The sequence below is a fragment of the Montipora capricornis genome, chromosome 8 (assembly GCF_036669925.1).
Source record: "Montipora capricornis isolate CH-2021 chromosome 8, ASM3666992v2, whole genome shotgun sequence".
NCBI lineage: Eukaryota > Metazoa > Cnidaria > Anthozoa > Scleractinia > Acroporidae > Montipora > Montipora capricornis.
Window position 1 is genome coordinate 45,976,473 of NC_090890.1, and position 20,000 is coordinate 45,996,472.

Consider the following 20,000-nt stretch of genomic DNA (forward strand, 5'->3'; position numbering starts at 1 on the left):
CAGCCAAATCGCTACTTCGGTCGCTCTTCATTCCATCACCACAAAAGCTGTATTTCGATCGCTTTCTTTGTTAACCGTCGTGATTTGCTCTGATAACTGGCCAGCGTCGGTTCACACGTCAAACAGGAGGTATAAATGAACACAGCACTATTGAGTTTGCGTATGTTCTCTCGGCATATTCTTGCGTCGTACGTGTGACGTGTGCACCGGCCTCAGTAGAAATATCCAGAAATTAGGCAAAATGTGAACCATTTTTGTCTATCACCACGAAAAGGTGAAAAAATGCAATCCTTTGGCTCGATACGCCAAAATACTCCATGAAAAGGAAGCTTATAAATTATTATATATATATATATATATATATATATATATATTTAACAAATAGATTCCATATTGCCATGCGTCTGTTCAGTAATACATCACAGATGACGTTAAAATGTGGTAAGGACAAAAAAGTGGCAAACGAGGCGATAGATGTTCTTACCACATTTTGACGTCTTCTTTGATCTATTACTGAACAGACCCACGGCAACATGGAATCTATTTGTTTTATATAATAAAGAATTTAACTTTATTCGCATAAAAGCTGATGGTGACGTCAATCGTGCGTCTGTCCTCTAATAGATCATAGACAAGAACCAATCAAAATCCAAATAATATATATATATAATATTATAACATACCAGAAGACTAACGATGAAACGAACTCCCATGGGAGGTGGGTAGTGTATCACTGTCCCGCTGCCAAATTCAAGTGTTGAGAACCGGAATGTGCCAAAACTATCAATAGATCGATATTTTCCAGCTGCGGTGCTCGCGGTGTGAGCGTAAAACCCTATCTTTATTGTGCGTTCGTAAGCCACATAAAAGTGCTGCACGTTGATCAGGCGACCGTTCCATTCAAACGCTACGTCACCGCGCCCAACAATGTGCACAGACGTCGCCATAATGGCATTTGAATCTTTGTCAAGAATAAAATTGGCATGAGTCCTTGTAATGGTGTACACTGATTCTAAGAATTCTGCTTTGAGGGTCTGGTTAGCGTGCACGTGGATCAGCCCAGTTCTATCACCTTGCACCTTATGCACGGTCAGGTTCAAAGGCTTGCCATCTGGTAACAAGTGAGCCGCAGCCTTCCTCATAAGATAAATTTGGTCGAATGTGTACGACATCAAGCTTTCATTGACAGTCACATAATGGTCCCACGTTCTTCCTTTGTTATCAATTCGCAGTTGTGTGTGAGGGTACTTATTTCGCGAGTCTTTAAGATACACGGTACCGGGTCCTCCAGCGTACAGAGTCGCGTCTTTGGACTCGTGTCCTGAACTTCCGCCGATAGCAGTGTAATCGCCAAGATACTTGTTCTCTGTCAGCAAATAAACTGCAATGCGACCACCTGATCCTCCGCCCGAGTTGCCACCATCTCCTGCACCGCCATTAGCAGTAATCAAGCCGTGCCCGCTGAATCGCCCACTCTTGATCCAAACGCTTCCGCCGCTGCCACCTCCAGCATTCGCTCCACTGGAAGCATCTTGTCCTTCAGTCGTGATGGTGCCGTCGACGTACAGTTCATCTCCGATTTCCATGGTAATGAGCCCTCCTGCTTTACCACCGTCCCTATTTCCTTGGCAACCAGCGGTGCCATAATGATCAGGTGTAAAAATGCTTCCATGGGCTGCGAGCTCGTTTATTCCAGTATGCCCTACAGAAACAACCCAAAATGTATTCGTTTCAACAACGCCGACATTTGATGATTGCCATTTACAATAGCGAGCCGTGAAGCAAGCATACGGTTAAGGAAAATACGCAATCTCAGTGGAATCCTCATCATTGGTACCCTTTAATAGCAAAAAGGACACTAATAAACAACACGTTCTTGCGCCTGCATATGTAGCTCGTTCTTATTAATTCTTAGTGTTCTGTACCTAACTTGCATAACACTTATTCTGTGATTTGACACAAAATACGCGTTAGGGCAATAGGGTGTTTTCACTCACGTGATCAGTAACCTTGTTTTTTCACCGAAACAAAAGAAACCATTTCCATCGAGGGTTAACTATCTGACCTGCTGTCATGCTGGTTAATCACTGATACACGTTTCATGCATACAGTTTAAGGATCTACAGCCCTCCACCCACTTTTGTCCGATGAAAGAGACAGAGCAAAACAACGGAGAGTAATCTAAATCTATGAACATCCGAATGGCCTCGAACCGAAAATGAGATGTTTTCCTTTTTAAGTTGTTTTAACACTACCACAATTATACTGCTAAATACCTTCTCACTATTACAGACGCTTAGTTTCGTGGTATGGGAAATGTTTACTTTCGTCAAATTACACAACGGAGCAAACATCCTATCCCTCCCTTCAATTATCTTTATGGAATCTGCAAAGAATTTAGTAGAGAGTTGCCCACCCGCAACCCGGGTTACTTTGTTGAGGGAAGAAGAGGGAGGACCCTGGGAACGAGGTTGAAGCACGGGAGAACGTATCCAAACCGTGACTTTTCCGAGCCCACAATATAATATGTCTGTGGTGCAACAATAATCAACAATGGTACTAATAATTGCCATAATTAAAACATACCTTTTCCACCTTTGCTACCATAACTTCCGCCGGATCCTCTACAGGAACTTGGAAGGGCCGAAGGGTCGTAAGAACTTGGGCGATCTTTTCCAGATGCGGTAATCGTGCTTCCGGTTTCAAGAAGAAGAGATGTGATGCTAACGCGATAACTATCAGCGACGATAACGGAGCCATACTTCATGTGCACTAGACCAACTTCGCACTGCATTCCACGGAAATCAGGGAAAAATACCTCAGAACCATCTTGAATCTCAAACGTGGCCAGTACAAAGGTCCCTGGTGCTGCAACAGTGGTTGTTCCATTATGTATGTCAGCCGAATGAGCGTGCGAATGAAATCTTGACTTCAACCGCTTGGTCACGAATAAATGCGTGACCTCAATCATTCGTCCATCGAGTGTAAAAGATGAATCACCTGGTATTTGTCCTGTACTCTTTGCTCCATCACCGATAACGTACAGTGAAGCACCGAACACCATCTCGGCGTCTTTGTCAACTCGCAAGTTGACTGCCGGTTTGGAGACGCTGTGCGCGGTATTGGAAGCTTCCAGGTAGATTGTTTGATTAGCACGTGAATGCAGAAGACCTGTTCGATCTCCAAACAAGCGTTCCATTTTCAGGACCGATCTCTCTTGTCGTACAGCCATGTTAAGCGCCGCTCTTCGAAAGAGATGAACCTCCGAAAACTCGTTGGAGATTATGTTTATTTCATCTATTGTGACTGGATCTTGAACCGATCGCATCAAATTGTCAATTCTATTGATAACGAAAAACATTATATTAGTAAAGGATGATTGTGCAGCAAAACAGAAAGATAGTCAATAGATAAGTTAGTACGCAACTGAAATCCTTATATAAGCGGCCTTGTCTCCATTGAATAGAGGTGGTAAAACACATAAAAAAACATGCTTTCATGTACTGCTTTTTAAGAGCTACGGTGGCCGAATATCTGAAAAAATTCTGTGCTTTAATTGTTTCGTTTCAATGCCTTGCAATACTGAACACCTTTGAAAAACATGTACTTCCGTTTGCAAATATTCCCTCTCCGTCACGAACTTTCTACGAGTGAGTTCCTTTAAGTAGATGAATGCTTCTCTCTCCTTTGCTCTGGTCATCTCTTCCTCTTCTTGTTTCTGACTGTGAACAGCTCTTACATACTTGGAATAGTCGAAATAAAAATGACTCGAGATGCAGTCTACAAATTTAGAGAAAGCTACAGAATTTTTACGAGAATAAACTCACTTAAAATGTGGACTAATTTAAGTCCTAACCTTAGCTGTGTAAACGGTTTTTTTGGCACGAATATCTTGCAGAAACACAGTGCCGGGTCCTCCGTAAGTGCCTGAAGAAGAACTTCCACCAAATGCCAGGTACGTTCCTCTGTAAGTGTTAGTGTTTGCATAGACTGCAATTCTGCCTCCAGCACCACCTCCAGCGCTTGATCCACCTCCATTCCCACCATTGACGTTCAGCTCTCCGTAACCTAAAGAAAGAAGAAAAAATGGTTCAAATAGTTTATTGAATCCATGTGAAAGAACAGCGACTTCATAAGACCTAGGTTTCATGCCAGGTTCATAATTATCTCACACGCAGACAAGGAAAAGCACACATGGCAACTGTCTAGAGACTACAATTAACAGAGACTTACCAATAAACGTGTCTGTTGTAAAAAGCAAGCTTCCTCCACTTCCTCCACCTGCGCCGCCACCGACTACAGCACTTTGGCCAGCAGTTGTTATTGTGCCATCATTGATGAGTAAGTTTCCCGCCTGTATCATGACATATCCTCCTCCGCTCCCTCCAACATCACTTGGTCCACTCCCACCTCTGCGGCCGGAATATTTTGGTTGGTAGAGAGAGCCATAATAGGATCCTCCGGATGCACCTTGGTAGCCGGCCCCTCCGTTACTGGCATGTCCCGCTCCTGATCCTCTTGAAAGTGACGATACTTCACTTGAAGGAACAGCCTGTCGCGCTTTGTTAGCACCTCCCGCGCTAACCAGTCCTCCGGTCTCTACGTCTAGGCTGGAAGTTAAAATGTCCAAATGATGGGCTTCTAATGCCGCATGAAATTTCACATTAAAGAAACCAACAATTATCTTCATCTCTATTTCATCCTCCAGTGTCACTGAACTGCCACTGAATAGCTTCACGCTGGAAAACATAAACGTCCCTGGCCGTTCATTGTCTCTTGAAGTCTTGGAGCCTTTTTGAAGTCTAACGACCCGTCTCTGCGTAATGTACAAGTTACGAATACCACTCAGTGTACCGTTGCACTGTAAAGCGACGGCGCCATCACCAACAATAAACAGTGGTGGCCATGACAGCTTCAGCTCCGTTATCGACTCTCAAGTTCACTGGAGTCTTAGTTGTGGTCAGTTGTGCCTCAACAACCTCAATCACTGCTTTGTGGTTTTCATAAAGGTGTAACAGACCTGAACGGTCACCGTAAAGCTTGACAATGCTCAAAGTTAAAGTATTTGCCATGTTTGAGTTTGGTAAGATTCGTAACGACGCTTTGCGAACCATATGAAGTTCACTGAAGTGGTACAAGGTCTTGCTCTCATTTAGTGTGACGTAGCTTTCCCAGTTTTGCCCTTGATTGTCAATCTGTAATTGATTATAGGATAACTTATGACGGACGTCTTGGATATAAACCGTGCCTGGACCACCAGAAGATGAACTGCTGCTTGATATGCCACCGAGAGCTTGTATAATTCCACGGTACGCGTATTTGGACTTAAGATAAACGGAAACGCGACCACCAGAACCGCATCCCCCAGCACCATCTCCCCTGCCACCGTTAGCAGAGACTGTTCCTGTCCCAGAGAAGGTTGCTTCTATGGAAATGTAAACACTTCCACCGCTTCCTCCACCACCACGACTCCCCGTAGACGGATCTCCTCCATTGGCTGTTATAAATCCATCGTTATCCAGAGTATCGGTATCAATCCAGATCACTCCACCACCTTTACCTGCCGTCTCTGCCGCATTGCCATCGCCCCCAGGCCTTCCAGGTTGATCTGGCTCATACAGTGAGCCATACGGACTGCCACCAACCAATCCACTATAACCCACCCCACCCATGCCTCCATGTCCGCCACCAGAACCACCATTACCTGAACTTCGACCACTGCCACCGACACTTCCCTCCTCTTCAATGCTATTGTTAGTCGTTAAGGTTGCACCACGTCTGATAAGTAGCGTCGTGGATCTGATTTCCACAAATTTTCCACGAAGAGTAACTCCACTTTTCAGATCTAAGTTTCCAACACTGAGTTTTAGATTCAAAGGGGCTCCAAAATCAGAGCCACTTTTAAGCGTGACACTTGCGAACTGTTGTGTTCCTGGGTCACTCTGAAAGACAAATTGGTTGTTCTCCATGAGGGTTGTCTGTGAGGTTATTCCGAATTTCACAGCGCTCCCTGACTCAACAACAAGATGCCTAACATTAGATAGTTTACCATCCACGGTAAGAGTAGCACCGTCCACAGTTAGGTTCGAAGCCATCACCAAATTTGCACCCTTTTCGACGTAGATGTTAGTCGTTAGTGTCAGGTGACTCTCTTTGGCCTCGAGAACCTCCGCCAACATTGTCTGGTTTTCCCTAAGAGCAATTTCCCCAAGGCCATCGGACAAAAAGTCGGTGACTCGCATATTTTGGAAACGTCGTTGCAAATTGTAAATCTCAAATCGAGTCATTCCTACAAGCTGAAGTTCGTCAAAGAGATAGTTGACGATGCCCGCTTCATAAAGAACTGTTTTTGGCTTTTTACTGGCTGTCTTGAGGTTCCTGATCCAAAGGCGCTTTCGTGGAATTAGCTTCTTGTTATCGAGAATGTACAGAGTCCCTGCAGCACCAGCTTCTTGTCCAGTGCCACCTTCTGCAGTCAAGAGTCCTTCAAAACTTATTGGTTTCCCCAAGTAGATGGCAATGCGTCCTCCACTGCCTCCGCCTCCCAGACTATGTCCATTTCCACCTCTAGCACTGAGTAACCCATTGCCCAGAATGTCATCTGCTGAAATCCAAATACTTCCCCCACTGCCACCGCCACTGTTCGTGGCTTGTGCACTTGTTGCATCAACCTTTATTGTTCCCTCGAGTTGCAATTCTCTAACGATTTTTAAATGAAGATAACCGCCTCCTTTCCCTCCGGAACCATGTGTAGAGCTACCACCCCCACTTCCTGTTACATTTGGATTTAAAGCTGATCCATACCATGTTCCCAAATTTCCAGTGTTTAGTCCACCATAGCCACCATGACCAGCACCAGTTCCAACCGACTGATATCTCCCTCCAGCTCCAGGGCCTTCCTCATGTTCTTGTCCTTGGCCAGACAGATCTAATACTGCTCCAGAGTGAATAACGACATCAGAAGCCTTTAATTCCAGCCAACTCACTTGCAGAACCGCGCCAAAGTTTAGCTCCAGTCTCCCAACCGTAAATGGGACTTTCTTCAGTTTAGAATTATCAAAGGTCAAAAACGCACCATTTTTTATTCTTAGTGAGAAAACCTGTATTCGCCGCGATTTGTAATGAAAGTATACTGGCCATCAATGTAACGAGCTGTGCGAGTTGAAGCCGAGAAGCTAACTCTTCTGTTGTCCCCAATAACCATATCCAGGATTCCAGTTAAAGTTCCTTTAAAGACATTGTTACTTCCCAGAAACATTACCTCATCTGGTACACGGATCTCTCCATCAGGGTCCACATGAAAGCTACAATAAGGCTGTAGATAACGAGAACTTGGTTCGGCCGTAAATATGACGTCATCTCGAACATAGATAAGACTATTAGAGTCTGTCAGAAGCTTGTCAGCTAGCATATCTTTTTCTAATTGAAGTGTGACTTTGCCGTATAGATGGAGCTCTTGAAAATGATAAGAGGCTACGGATGATTCATTAAGCAGCACAGGAAGTAAAGAGGTTGATGTTATGCCAATGTTCGAGAGATAAAGTTTTTTCTTGCGAAGCGCCGTTCTTCCAACCTCGATGTAAACAGTGCCCGGTGACCCACTGTTTCTTTGAGAGTTACCTCCTCGAGCACTGAAAATGCCGCCATATTTGTCCTCACCGGTGATTAATAAAAAAATACGACCGCCACCTCCTGCCCCTGCAACGCTACTGAATCCATCACCTCCGTCACCTCTGATGCTTCCACGGCCCCTTATTTTCTCTGTAACTGTGATATGCACACTACCTCCACTGCCTCCTCCACGGTTCATGTCTGCACTCCAGCCGTTTGAAGATATCACACCATCAAGAATCAAAACGGAAGCATCGATGTCTATAATACCGCCTCCATTGCCATTACCATTACTCTGGGCTTGTGATGTACCTCCTCCACTTCCGAATTCGCTCGCTGTAAACAAAGAACCGTACACCTGACATCTTTGTAAAGTGTTACCCCCACCACAGCCGCCAAAGCTGCCACCCGTTAACGGATATGAACTACCCGCTCCGATGCCAAGTCCTGCAGGATACCCCAAGCCATCAGAACGTAGAGTACCATTGAATGCAACATTTAATAGCGGAGTTCTCACTTTAAGGTACCTTCCTTCCAAAGATCCTCCAAACCCAACATCAATAGAGACTGATCGGAGCTCAACGGGAACCTTGCCACTGCTATCTACCTCAAATCGTATGTAACCTCCACTTGAAACTTTAAGCGAACGGAAAGAATACGTTCCAGGAGTATTGGCAAACGTACCAATAATTCCAGTTTTCGCAATGACTACTGAAGCGCCCTGACCAACAACAACTTCTTGCCCGCCCGTTAATTTACCTGCTAAATAAAGTGAAGGGGAAACAACTGTTCTTGTTATGAAAATACTGGCGCAAGATTTAGAATTGCTCCTTTATCCACGATCATCGCCCACGGAAACATAAATGGTCGTGAAGTCACAGCCTTGCCAGCACCTAAGGTAAGTGTTTGATTGAGATGTACGTGAAGGCTTCCACTTCCATCCCCTTCAAGATCCTGAATCTCGATCTTCATTTGGGCATGCTCTATATTTGCTACTTCAAGTCGAGCACCATTAACGAGTTTAAGGAGCCGCATTGTGTAAGACACTTTCTTTTCATGCATGACAATGGTATTTGCTTCGGTTTTTCTATTTCCGTTGTCCACGATTGTAGAGTTACGAGGCAAACCAACGACGTACTCCCGTATAAATATGGTTCCAGCTGCACCACATGCAGATCCACATCCGCCAAAAGAGTTGATTCTTCCAGTAAAGGAAGATTTATCTCTAACATACAATGCAATGCGACCACCGGAGCCACCTGAGGCACCCAGACCTGCTCCACCGTTAGAAGCAATCTCACCATGTCCCGACAAAGTCCTCGTCTGCAATAAAACACTACCTCCACTAGCACCGCCACTAGAATGGTCTGCACCATTGGCACTAACAGATCCATACAAAGTGAATTTCTCCTTAACGTCCAGCAGAATGATTCCACCACCACGGGCGCTGTTACCGCTGCCGTAATGTTGCGGCTCAAATACAGATCCGTAGGACTTTCCTCCTAGGCTTCCCCCACCCTCCCCTCCATGACCACACCCACTGCCTGAGCTTCGAGCAGCACCTGGACCACCGAGGTAGCCTCCACTGTCACACAATATCTTGGCCTGATTGTCAATAATCATATTCGTGGCTGTTACATTAAGAAGTTTCATATCAGCACTAGACGTGATTGTGGCTCCCTGACCAAGATGTATTGAGTCTACCTTCATGGTGACATTTCCTTGAGCAAAGGTTATTTGCGCGTTCGTATCCAGTCGCAATGAAGTGAGATGAAACTGCATGTCTGAAAAACTTTCTTGATTCTACCATCAGCGTCTACTTGAACCGAGGAACCTGCCAGGAGTTTCAAGCTGGTGGCCCAAAGTTTTCCTGTCGAAGTTACTTTTAAGATCTTGGACTTACCAAGTATTGGTTCGTTCGTACTCAAAACCCCTCTTATCACAACACTGGGCGAACTTGGACCTGCAAACGTTGGTTGAGTGTGAAAATACATAGACCCGCCAGCCTGGATTTCAAGGTCACAGGCAAATTGCCTGGATGATGGCAGCAAATTAAAAATATCCATCCGACTTCCAGAAGAGACTGTGATTTTACCTGTTCCATCTGTAACGAGCCACTTCGTACTTAACGTCAAGGCATTTGACAAAAATGTTCCATGCTTTACTATGCGTATTTCATCAAAGGTATGGGACGTTGAGTTGGGTAATCGCGCTGGAGGGTATCCACTCACTTTGTTCCAGAAAACTAGCGTTTCATAGATTGTGCCTTGCCTCAAATCACGAACGAGTACCGTTCCCGAGGCACCAGCTAGATGTCCATTACCACCAGCAGCATCAAAAACCCCACGAAATGCACTTTGCCCATTGAGAACAGTTATTCCTATTCTTCCACCGCCTCCTGCACCAGCTGGAGAGTTCGCATCTCCGCCACTCGCTCTGAAGGTACCAGACCCTGTGAGGAAATCTGTTAACACCTGGATACTCCCTCCACTTCCAGCACCACTTCCAGAAGTTCCTGGCCCGCCACTAGCATCAATAAGTCCATCGTTTATTAGATCTCCGGTTTTAAGAATTACAATACCACCGCCCCGTCCACGGTTTTGATGAGTCCCTCCACCAGTTGAGCCATAGTCAGTAGGGTGTGAGATGTTACCGTAGAGAGAATAGTTAATATCGCCACCACCGAGTCCACCATAGCTACCACCATTGCCGGAAAATGCTGGGATGGAGTTCTCAAAAGCTGATGTCTTAGCCATAATTGATCCACCCGAAAATACGGTAAGCTTAGAGACAGACAAGGTGCTAAACACACTTCTTGTGTTTCCTGGCTCAATATAAATGGTAGCTCCTCCTTGTATATCCAAAGAAGTGTAACTATAGTTTCCTTGTCCCAGGGAACACGACTGACCAGAAAGAAGTACGAAGTTTTCGTAATCACATGCGATGTAGTAGGTCACGTTGTAACGTGTTTCGTTCATTATAACATAGATGGTCTCGTTTACGGAAATAGGAACTGAAACATTCTTGAAAATTAGGTATGACTCGTTCCTTTTTTGGTATACGTGCTTGCCCACACCACAGGGGTTATACAACGTTTTCGATGCAAATGCAACGACTTCGTATCCATGAGGACAGTCTTCCCTGTTTAGAGACGGACCAATTGTATGCTGCACTCGTTCATTATTTGTCACAACAGGTATATCAGAAGCGAGAACTGCACCATAATCCAGCTGTACGAGGTCAGTGGCAACAAGTTTTACCTGGTTTGGCGAGGTAGTCGTTAGACTTCCGTCATCCTTGATTCGAATGGAAGAAAATTGTACTGAAGTCTTTCCTTGTTGAGGCGTTTGTCTAAAGCCAGTATGCCCAGGGTACGTGAGTACAAGTTTTCCTCTTTTGGCGATGGTCAGGTCTGATATTCCAACAAGGCTTCCAGCGAGATTTATTTGGGTATGACTTGCAATAACGAAACTTGGAGGGACGGATAGCGTTCCGCCTTCTTGGATATTAGCATTGAATTCGAGCTCCATCGTAGGCAACACTAAACCCGTGACGCCGATGTAAACATCTTGATCAAGTTTGATAACAAGCAACGCCGATTTGTCGCCAGTTATTTTCTTAGTGATAAGGGTCATAGGACTTCCCGGAGAGCACGTTATCATTCCAAAAGTACTCGCTTTTAAGAGTGTTATCTCATCAAAAGTGTAATCGATTTGCTTAGGGTCACAAACAAGCACAGTAGGCGACGCATTGTCTAACACATTGTTTCCCTGTACGATAAGCTGTGAATGCTCGGATTGACTCTGTGTCTTCATTAAGTACAGCAATCCAGACGCTCCTATCTTCTTCCCGCTGCCACCATGTAGTGTGTATGAAAAAGAAAGTGACGACGACTTGTAGTAAAGTGCAGCTATACCGCCACTTCCACCTCCGCCTGATGAGATTCCGCCATCACCTCCGTGGACGTCAAAGGCTCCTGTGCCTTCAATAATACTTGCATTGATAAAAAGACTGCCTCCAGCACCGCCACCACTTTCTGAGGTTTTCGCATTCTGGCCGCTGTTAAAAATGAAGCGGGTAGAAGAGAAGTTACTAAAAATGCAGTGGTTTGAACAACATTGTAACAGACATCACTCGATATTGTTTCCTTTACTGTATTAAACGCAGTTACTTTATAGTTTCTTAGTGACGTCCCGCTTAAGTAGGAAGCGGGGCTAGGCGTTACTAGCCTCCTTGCTTTTCTAATGAAAGTTACGCTTCTCTTTTTCTCTTTACGTTTACAACTGAAAGGCAGAAAACTTTATTTCCGAACAAGTTCAAGACGCACTGACCTTGATGTTATCTGTCCATCAATTTGAAGCGTGCCACTGACCGAAAGGTTAAAAAAGCCGCCTCCATAACCACTGCTACAGCTCACGTCAGACCTTCCAGCATACCCAGCTTTGCCAAATGAGGTTGGAAAAAACACTGAATCAAAGGGAGCTTTCCTTGTGCCTCCAAACCCGATTCCTCCGAAGCCTGCAAAAATCGTACAAAAAACCCCAATCTTTAAAGAATTGAAAACTTCAGAGAAAATTTTACATGACGAAGTGCTAGTATACTATTGTTACTGACAAAGAATGGTCATCAACAGTACTTGACGTATTCGAAACAGTTTCCTTTGTTACTATCATTGTGGCTCATCTTTGTTGTAAGGGCCTCTTTCGAAGCTAACCCAGAATTTCTCAAAATAAACTGCACTCTTTCATTGCGGCCATACATTATGACAGCAATTCCTGAAAACGCTTCCGCAAAATGGCTGTGATATTGCTTGAATCGAACTGACTACCGAATTGTCCCGAAGCGTTTTTAACCGCTTTTGGGGAGGCGGCGTGGTCTAGTGGTTAGTGCGTTGGGTTTGCATACGGTGTCCCTGGGTTCAAATCCCATTCTGACGTCTGCCTTGGATTTATTTACGGTTGTCCCGGATTCAACTCTATCACGCTTTGTAAATAGCCAACTGGTTGCCTACTGCCAGCTGGGGTTCTTAATCATATTTCTTTCAAATTATTGAAAGTGGGGTGCCTGTGAACTAACTTGATAGCTAAGTGCACTTCTACTATAAACAAAGCATTTCCATTTTTTTCACATTTTTTGTACCCAAAGAAGGTAAAAAATAGAAGACAACAAACCAAACTTCAAAACTCACCGGCATGGCTGCCTCCAGAGCCAGCAAGGTAAACATCCGTACTTGGACACCTTTGCCCTCCACCATCGACACTTATTTTTCCTGACTCGTCTACAGTAACAGACTTAGCAACTACAGTAAGATTTCGTCCGATTAATTCTCCACCAGCGTTTATGACAAGTGAATCAGTGCTCAGTGTATACCTTCTATCGACTGCAGACATTTTCAAGGAGCCCTGGCTCATGATTGATATGGTCTGAAACGTGAACTGCATTGGTTGAAGAGTACCGGTATCGAGAGCTCCAGAACTATCTCCAAAAGTAACTTTGCACTGGGAAATTGTCAAATCTGTGACACCAATGAGGTAACCAGCGTTAAGTGACAATGAGTTCTTGTGAAGCATAACCCTGTTTGGCAGCTTGATGTACCCTGATTGGTAGATTTTCAGGTTGACTGGGATGTAATAATTTGTGTTTGGAATGGTGACAAGCTGATTTGGCCCAACATGTACAAACCCAAAGCTGTCCCCTTCGAAGGTACCGTAGAACTTTCTGAATGTGTGAAAGCGAATGTTGGAACCATCTGGTTCAATGGCAAGATGTGCCGATCCACCAAGTCTAACTTCATCAATAACAAGTCCTTGGTATACTGTAGCACCAAGGCTCACATCATCCAAAGCAACTGAGACCATTGGCATGGAACTTGATATTAACCACGTTCGCGCACTGTCACTTCTCAAGTCAAAATAGTTGTTTATCTCCTCCTTGGACGCTCGTTTCCCTTGATTAAAAACTTCAAGAACACTGAAACCTGTCACTTTATTTTTCTTGTAAATCGTGCCTGCAGCCCCAACTTCAATGCTGGAACTACCTCCATAGGAAAAAATAGTTCCAGAAAAAAAGGACGAGTTATAATGTAGAGCAATCCGCCCTCCACTTCCCCCGCCTCCACCATTATCTCCACCGGCCCCTCCATTTGCCAGAATAACACCCGACCCATCAAAGCTTCCTGTTTCAATTAAAACACTGCCACCACTCCCTCCACCATAAACAGAGTTCCTGAGAGCATCCTTTCCATTGACTGTAACTTCACCATTAAGAATCATTTTCTCACGAGCTGCAATATGGAGAACCCCACCGCCATTCGCCTCAGTGGCTCCGCTTTCGCCGCCACCAGAGCTTCCGAATGCCCTGGGCTTTACAAAGTCTCCATAGAAGGCACCAGTGATGGTTTGTGATTGGCCTCTTCCTCCTCTCCCGCCGTGGCCTCCTCCTGAGGATCCGCCATGATGGTACTGTCCAGCTCCTGGTCCAGGCCCAGCTACAACGGCCTAAGGATCATAGCAATGAAAGTTCGCTATCAACGATGTTACGCCTGTGATACCCAACTACCTATAAAAAAATACTGGTGATTTGCAGTATTAAGCAGGCAAATCCTGGTGATATCAAGCGTAATGGGAACGGTGAAAGAGTGAACCATTTTTAGTGTTTAGTTACTTTTTTCTTTTCTTCACTGACCTTTCCAGGATTCCTGATTTTCTAGGTGAGAAAATATCCATCATTTAAAAGGTTGTAATGGTAATGGGTTTATATAACGCACATATCACATAACTTCTCATGGCGGTTTACAATTCCTTCGCTCGGGTGATATCGCCAGGAAAACAGCCTGTAAAGGCGCCTGAGCGTTGGCCCAACCGGGATTTGAGCCTGCAATCTCCCGGACGAAAGCCCGATGCTTAACCAACTGAGCCACCGGTCGTCGGTACAAAGACAATTTAAGAGTCACTTTTTCCCCCTTCCTTCTTCCCGTGGGTTTCGTAATCAAAGTGTCATGAGCATAGAAGAATCCACCCAGGGTAATTCGACGACACAAAGTGACCGCAGAAAGAAAAACATATAAAGTTAAAAGACAAAAGTTATAACTTAATTATAGTGATAAATACCAGTACTTAAAGACAACCGAAGAGAATAAGAGAAGACATGATCAAGAAACTTGCTTTATAATTGAGATCAATAACTCCTGATTGTTCAATCGTCACAGAGTCACAAGCTATAGACAGACGAGAAGCAGTAAGAATTGCTCCACTGCGTATCCACAGTGTCGTGCACGTTATCGAAAGCCCCTCCTTGTCGCTTTGTATCTCTATGCTGCCACCACCCTGGATCTCTATAGCATCGAATTTCAAGTCTCTGGAGGTTTGGTTGTTTGGAGCGATGAGTTCCCTATAGGTTAAAAAGAGATCGGTTGTGTTCATGACAAGTCTATATTCATTCGTACAATGGTCAAAAAATGTAATGTAAAAAATTGTAAATGCTTTGTTTATAGTGGAAGTGCCCTTAGCTATCAAGATAGTTTACAGGCATCCTATGTTTTAATAATATGAAAGAAACAATTCACATTCAACAGAAATACGATTAAAAACCCCAAATGGCAGGAGGCGACCAGTTCGCTATTTACAAAGCGTGGTAGACTTGAATCCGGGACAGCCGTAAACAAATACAAACCAGGGGCCCGTTTCTCGAAAGTCCCGAAAACCCATTTGTGAAACTGCCAGCCGCTTGTTTTGGAAAGGCGATCTTTTAACAAGTTTTCAATCTAACTAAAAGAAATATGTATGTGAAGTTTGACGACTTAAATCCTCTGCGTTCTTGAGATACAAAAGGAACTGTGACACCCGAGAATGCCCCGAAAAGTTTCGGGACTTTCGAGAAACAGACCCCAGAAATTAAAACGGGATTTGAACCCGGGGCAACCGCATGCAAACCCGACGCCCTAAGCACCGGCCCACGCCGCCTCCTGTCAATGGGAGACGCGATGTTAGCACAAAAGCGCGAGATCTTGGTCCGAGCCCAAACTAGACTGGTACTAGAGTCCCGTCATAAGTATAACGATAGAGCAAGTTTCAATTGAGTGTCGTAAAACCAAAACCAAAGTAATTACTTTGGCCAATCAAAAACGACTAAGACAATCCGGCAAACCAATCAAAACTCGAAGTAATTACACGTAGCCGACACAAGCGCAGGAAAATGTGCACGCGTGCGCCACGATTGGTTTTGGTTTCACTTCTGATTGGTTGAAAAAATGGCGCGAGAACTTTGAACCAATCACTGAGTGAAGTAATCATAAACTAAAGTAATTATGTAATTACTTTCTACATTGAATTGAAAACCGCTCTAATACACAACGTTTAATGAAATAGCCTGAATATGCCATCCCAGAGAAACATTACTTAGCTTCAGATTGGGTTCGGTCAACAGCACAATGATTTGCATCATGGGCATAATTGAAACCGGTCAATGATGATCGCTGTTGCTTGACCAACTTGCCACTTTTCGCTGGGGCCTATGGGTATCTAGTCAAACTAAAAGACCATGTCCAGGGTTGTCTTATAGCATACATGGTTATCCAAAGACGTAGCACTACTGATTTAGAAACAAACTACCACAGCATCTTAAAGTGCCTATCACCTCAAAAAACTTTTTCACTTTACTTATTTTCCGAAATCCGTCGTCCGAAATACATTGCGTTGTTTTCAGTACCTTTTTATTGAAAATTCACTTTTTTATTCGTTTTGAAAGACGTGAAAAGTGATCATAGTTTGAGCCATGACCGAGCAGATGCATTGAAAGGGAATGGGTTCGATACCAGATTGATGTCACAAATTACTTTGCATCGCTTTCTTTAAAGAAATATTCAAATGCAAAGCAGCCGGTATTAAACCAGCACTTCTTCCCTGCACGGTCGTAGATCAAATTGCAACTAGTTTTTTTTTTTTTTCAATCTTTAGGAGCCTCAATGAATTCGAAGACGAGACTTCCACTAACCAAAAAAATAGTCGAAAGAGAGAAATGATCCTTGCACTTATCTGGCAAACGTCGAAGTGAAATTAGGGTTTTGCCAAAGATGGAAGAACCCTGCTTGATATTAGCTCATTTCTGTCCTGTTAGATCCATATCTCAAGCAACTTCTCAAAGGAACGAGACAAGTTAAAATGAGATAATTTTCACGCTTTTATGACAAGCAGGAGCCTGCCGTTTGCCGTTGGCCGTAAACGTCATGCTTAATCTCTCTAATGTTAGAAAAGTGCAGCGACATGTTGAGCGGAAAGGGTTTGTTGAGGTTATAGACACTTTAACAAACCTCAGTATGAGTTTCCCTTTATTGCCAACTGTGACATTTTGAGCGCCACTCAAACTTCCAGCCACGATCATCTTAATTCCATCTACGACGAGATCCTGGGATAGTTTTAGATCTCCCCTGGGATATACATTGACACCCCACAGGAGCTCCGGTTGCTGTTGTTGGCTGTCAGATGTCATTTTCAATTCCTGATTGGGTCGGACATGCAAAATTCCAGAACGATCGCCGAGAATGCCTGCGACGTCCCAACGAATGGGCGATGCAGCTGGACTCGTAAGAACGGCGAGTTGTGATTGGCCCCGAATATCAACTTCGTCAAAAGTCATTTCTACTGTGTTGGGTTCTGGTGTTAACCACGTTCGCCCTCCGTCATATCGTTCTTCTGTGATGTCATCTGTCAGAGGAGAACCTACATTGTTATTATCCACAATGAGCTGCTTGTAGTCTAGGATTTTATTATAGAGATATATGGTTCCTGCGCCACCTGCCTCTTTGGTACCTGATCCACCATGCGCCTCAATTTTCCCACTAAATGTTCGGTTCTCAAAATCAACAGAGATACGTCCTCCTCCACCGCCCCCACTGGTACCAAACAACCCGCTTCCACCTGAGGCTCGAACGACGCCATTGCCCTTAAAGAACTTTGATGAGATCCACAAACTTCCTCCACTCGCTCCTCCAGTTGATTGGTTGTGTGCATTCTCGCCGTTTACACTGACTAGACCATCTAGTGTCACTGTATCCCTTGCCGCTAGCCTGATAACTCCTCCCCCGGAGGATAACGTACTTCCGCTTCCGTGGGACAGAGGCTGATACAAAGAGCCATAAGACCGACCGGGTACTGAGCCGTAGTCTCCGTTCCCACCGCGGCCACCATGGCCGGCACCCGCGGTACCTAGAGGAGAAAGGGAAATGTTACGATAAACTTGATTCAAGATTTATTATTCGAGAGAAAATGCAGACATAGCAATGACGAGTGTAAATGCTGAACCGTTGGATCAGGTTACCTGATCAAACTCCAAATAAATTTGGCTTATATTTACTTTTACATAATAAAAGTTAGTTTGGGCATTGACGTTTTGCGGCAACGTTTAACAAGCTGTCTCCTCCTTAAAGGGCAATGTGGAGTAAAAGATTATGAGAAAGGAGAAATAATGGGAGAAACAGAGAGGTGAGCCAGCCACGAACAAAAAGGAATGAGTAAGCAAACAAATTAAAGACGACCGTAAACGAAAACAACAACTCAATGAAAAAACACCGAAAAAAGGGAGGAGCCTGACAATGCATTAAATGAAATTAAGGAGATTTCCACGGGAAAGAACGCAACCAAACAGACTTTTTGTAAATCAAAGACTGCTTATGCACCAACTCTTTCATGTGAGAAACGAAAGTTTATGGCTTGCAGTCTCTAGCAAATACATAATTTTATGCACTTTCTTCACGGCCACGATAGTTTCATAAATTTATCCACTGATTTCATCTTTAAAATTTCTTGAGGGGTCCAAAGTTCCCACAACATCTCATTAATTGCCCATGCGTGCATGAATAATTTACAAGCCAGCAAAAGAAGTAACAGGATAGTAAGACCTGAAATGGGTATGCCCAGGGCGTCATACCTGATGGTCTTCCGGTTCCTATTGTTGCACCCAATCCTCGTTCCTCTGCGGTAATAACTCCAGATGCCTCAACCTCTATCTCGCCAGCACTGATGTTGATCCATTTGCCTTGGATTGAGCCACCAGCCATCACTCTCAAGCTTTCATGAAGGAGGAGAGTAACTGTCGGGGAGCTTGTAACAGTGTCCACTGCCGAGAGTTTGGCGCCGTTCATAATTGTCAGTGAATTTAAACTAATCGTCTTCTTGCTAAAACCCTGGGTTTGACCCTGAGAAGAGGACCAAAGACAATGGGGAGAAACCTTTCGTTATTCGGAAACATATAACACGAAACTTAAATTTTTCTCGTTTTCCCTAAGGCTTTGCTGGATATTAAATTTTTTGTTTAAGGGAATATTGAAAGATTGCTGGTGTTTGTATGTTAACATAGTACAATTTTAAGCACGGATTTCTTTGTTTGTTTCTTGCTTCTGTTCACAGCAGGAGTGTAAAAAGGCCAAACTCTTCCTTACAAAAAGGAGGTCTCATTCTTATTTTTAAAAGAAGCAAAACGATTAGCGCGGTTTCAAGAGGCTGAAACAAACGTGGCCAATTAAATATTATTATTCCGTATAAGTAAAATACTCCTTACACGTTTTCACGATTTCATTCAGTGAATTCTATCTATGTGTTTTAAGCTCCAACCCACTTGAATAATTGCCATCTGCAGTTGCAGATCCAGTTCATAGATTAGGTAAAATCGTAAATGGTTTGAACCCAGAAGTCATGTCATAATTAAGTGAAGTACGATCGTCCGGGTGAGTGTTGTTCAGAGATGGACTGTTTCGGGTGACATTGCCGGAATGCCCTTTTGACAACCTTAGTGGAAGTCATCTTCAGACTCAAGCGGTTTGTGTAACGTCAGTGGATGATATAATATATCTATTGTGGTTGTTGATATGATTCACGAAGTCCTGATGTTATTGGTCGACTGTCAGCTAAACCTAGATGTCATTGGCGGTGACAACTATAAACAATTATTGGTGCTTTTCAATCCGTTTTAGTCTAATGTCTGTACGTGTATTTTTGGTAAAATAGGTTACACAAATCACTTGACTCTGAACTGAATATGACTTCCGCTTAGGTTATCAAAACGTCAGTCAATGTCACCCAAAACAGTCCTTTTCAAGACCAAGTCACCCGGACGATCGTACTTCACTTAGCTATGAGTTTACACTTTCTATTCTGCAAAGCAGCATTATCTGAGCTCTCCAAGGTGAAAACAACTTGAATCCAGATACATCTAACTTCTTCCAGATAATGATAAGTATTAACCTATTACATCACTTATGAATACCTCTGCCGTCACTATGAATTCTGCGCCTCCCCCAATGGTCAAATTATCCATTCCATGAATCATTCCTTCCAGAGAAATCCTGGGGTAAAAAAGGTCCTTCAACAAGACGTCGCGAGGCAGATGAAGAAACC

General features: G+C 44.0%; 1 protein-coding gene across 1 annotated transcript in view; it reads right to left on the reverse strand.

Moving 5' to 3' along the window:
* The window catches only part of LOC138014068 (uncharacterized), a 134,135-nt gene that overhangs the window by 27,454 nt on the left and 86,681 nt on the right, over positions 1–20,000 (reverse strand). Inside the window, 15 exon segments of the mRNA XM_068861097.1 lie at positions 684–1,702; positions 2,587–3,341; positions 3,857–3,870; positions 3,872–4,068; positions 4,234–4,904; positions 4,906–7,093; positions 7,096–8,421; positions 8,424–9,407; positions 9,410–11,670; positions 11,943–12,129; positions 12,800–14,108; positions 14,775–15,000; positions 16,919–17,813; positions 18,535–18,802; positions 19,870–20,000. The exon segment at positions 19,870–20,000 is cut by the window's right edge and continues 661 nt beyond it. Of these exon segments, the coding sequence (XP_068717198.1) occupies positions 684–1,702; positions 2,587–3,341; positions 3,857–3,870; positions 3,872–4,068; positions 4,234–4,904; positions 4,906–7,093; positions 7,096–8,421; positions 8,424–9,407; positions 9,410–11,670; positions 11,943–12,129; positions 12,800–14,108; positions 14,775–15,000; positions 16,919–17,813; positions 18,535–18,802; positions 19,870–20,000 (12,431 nt within the window).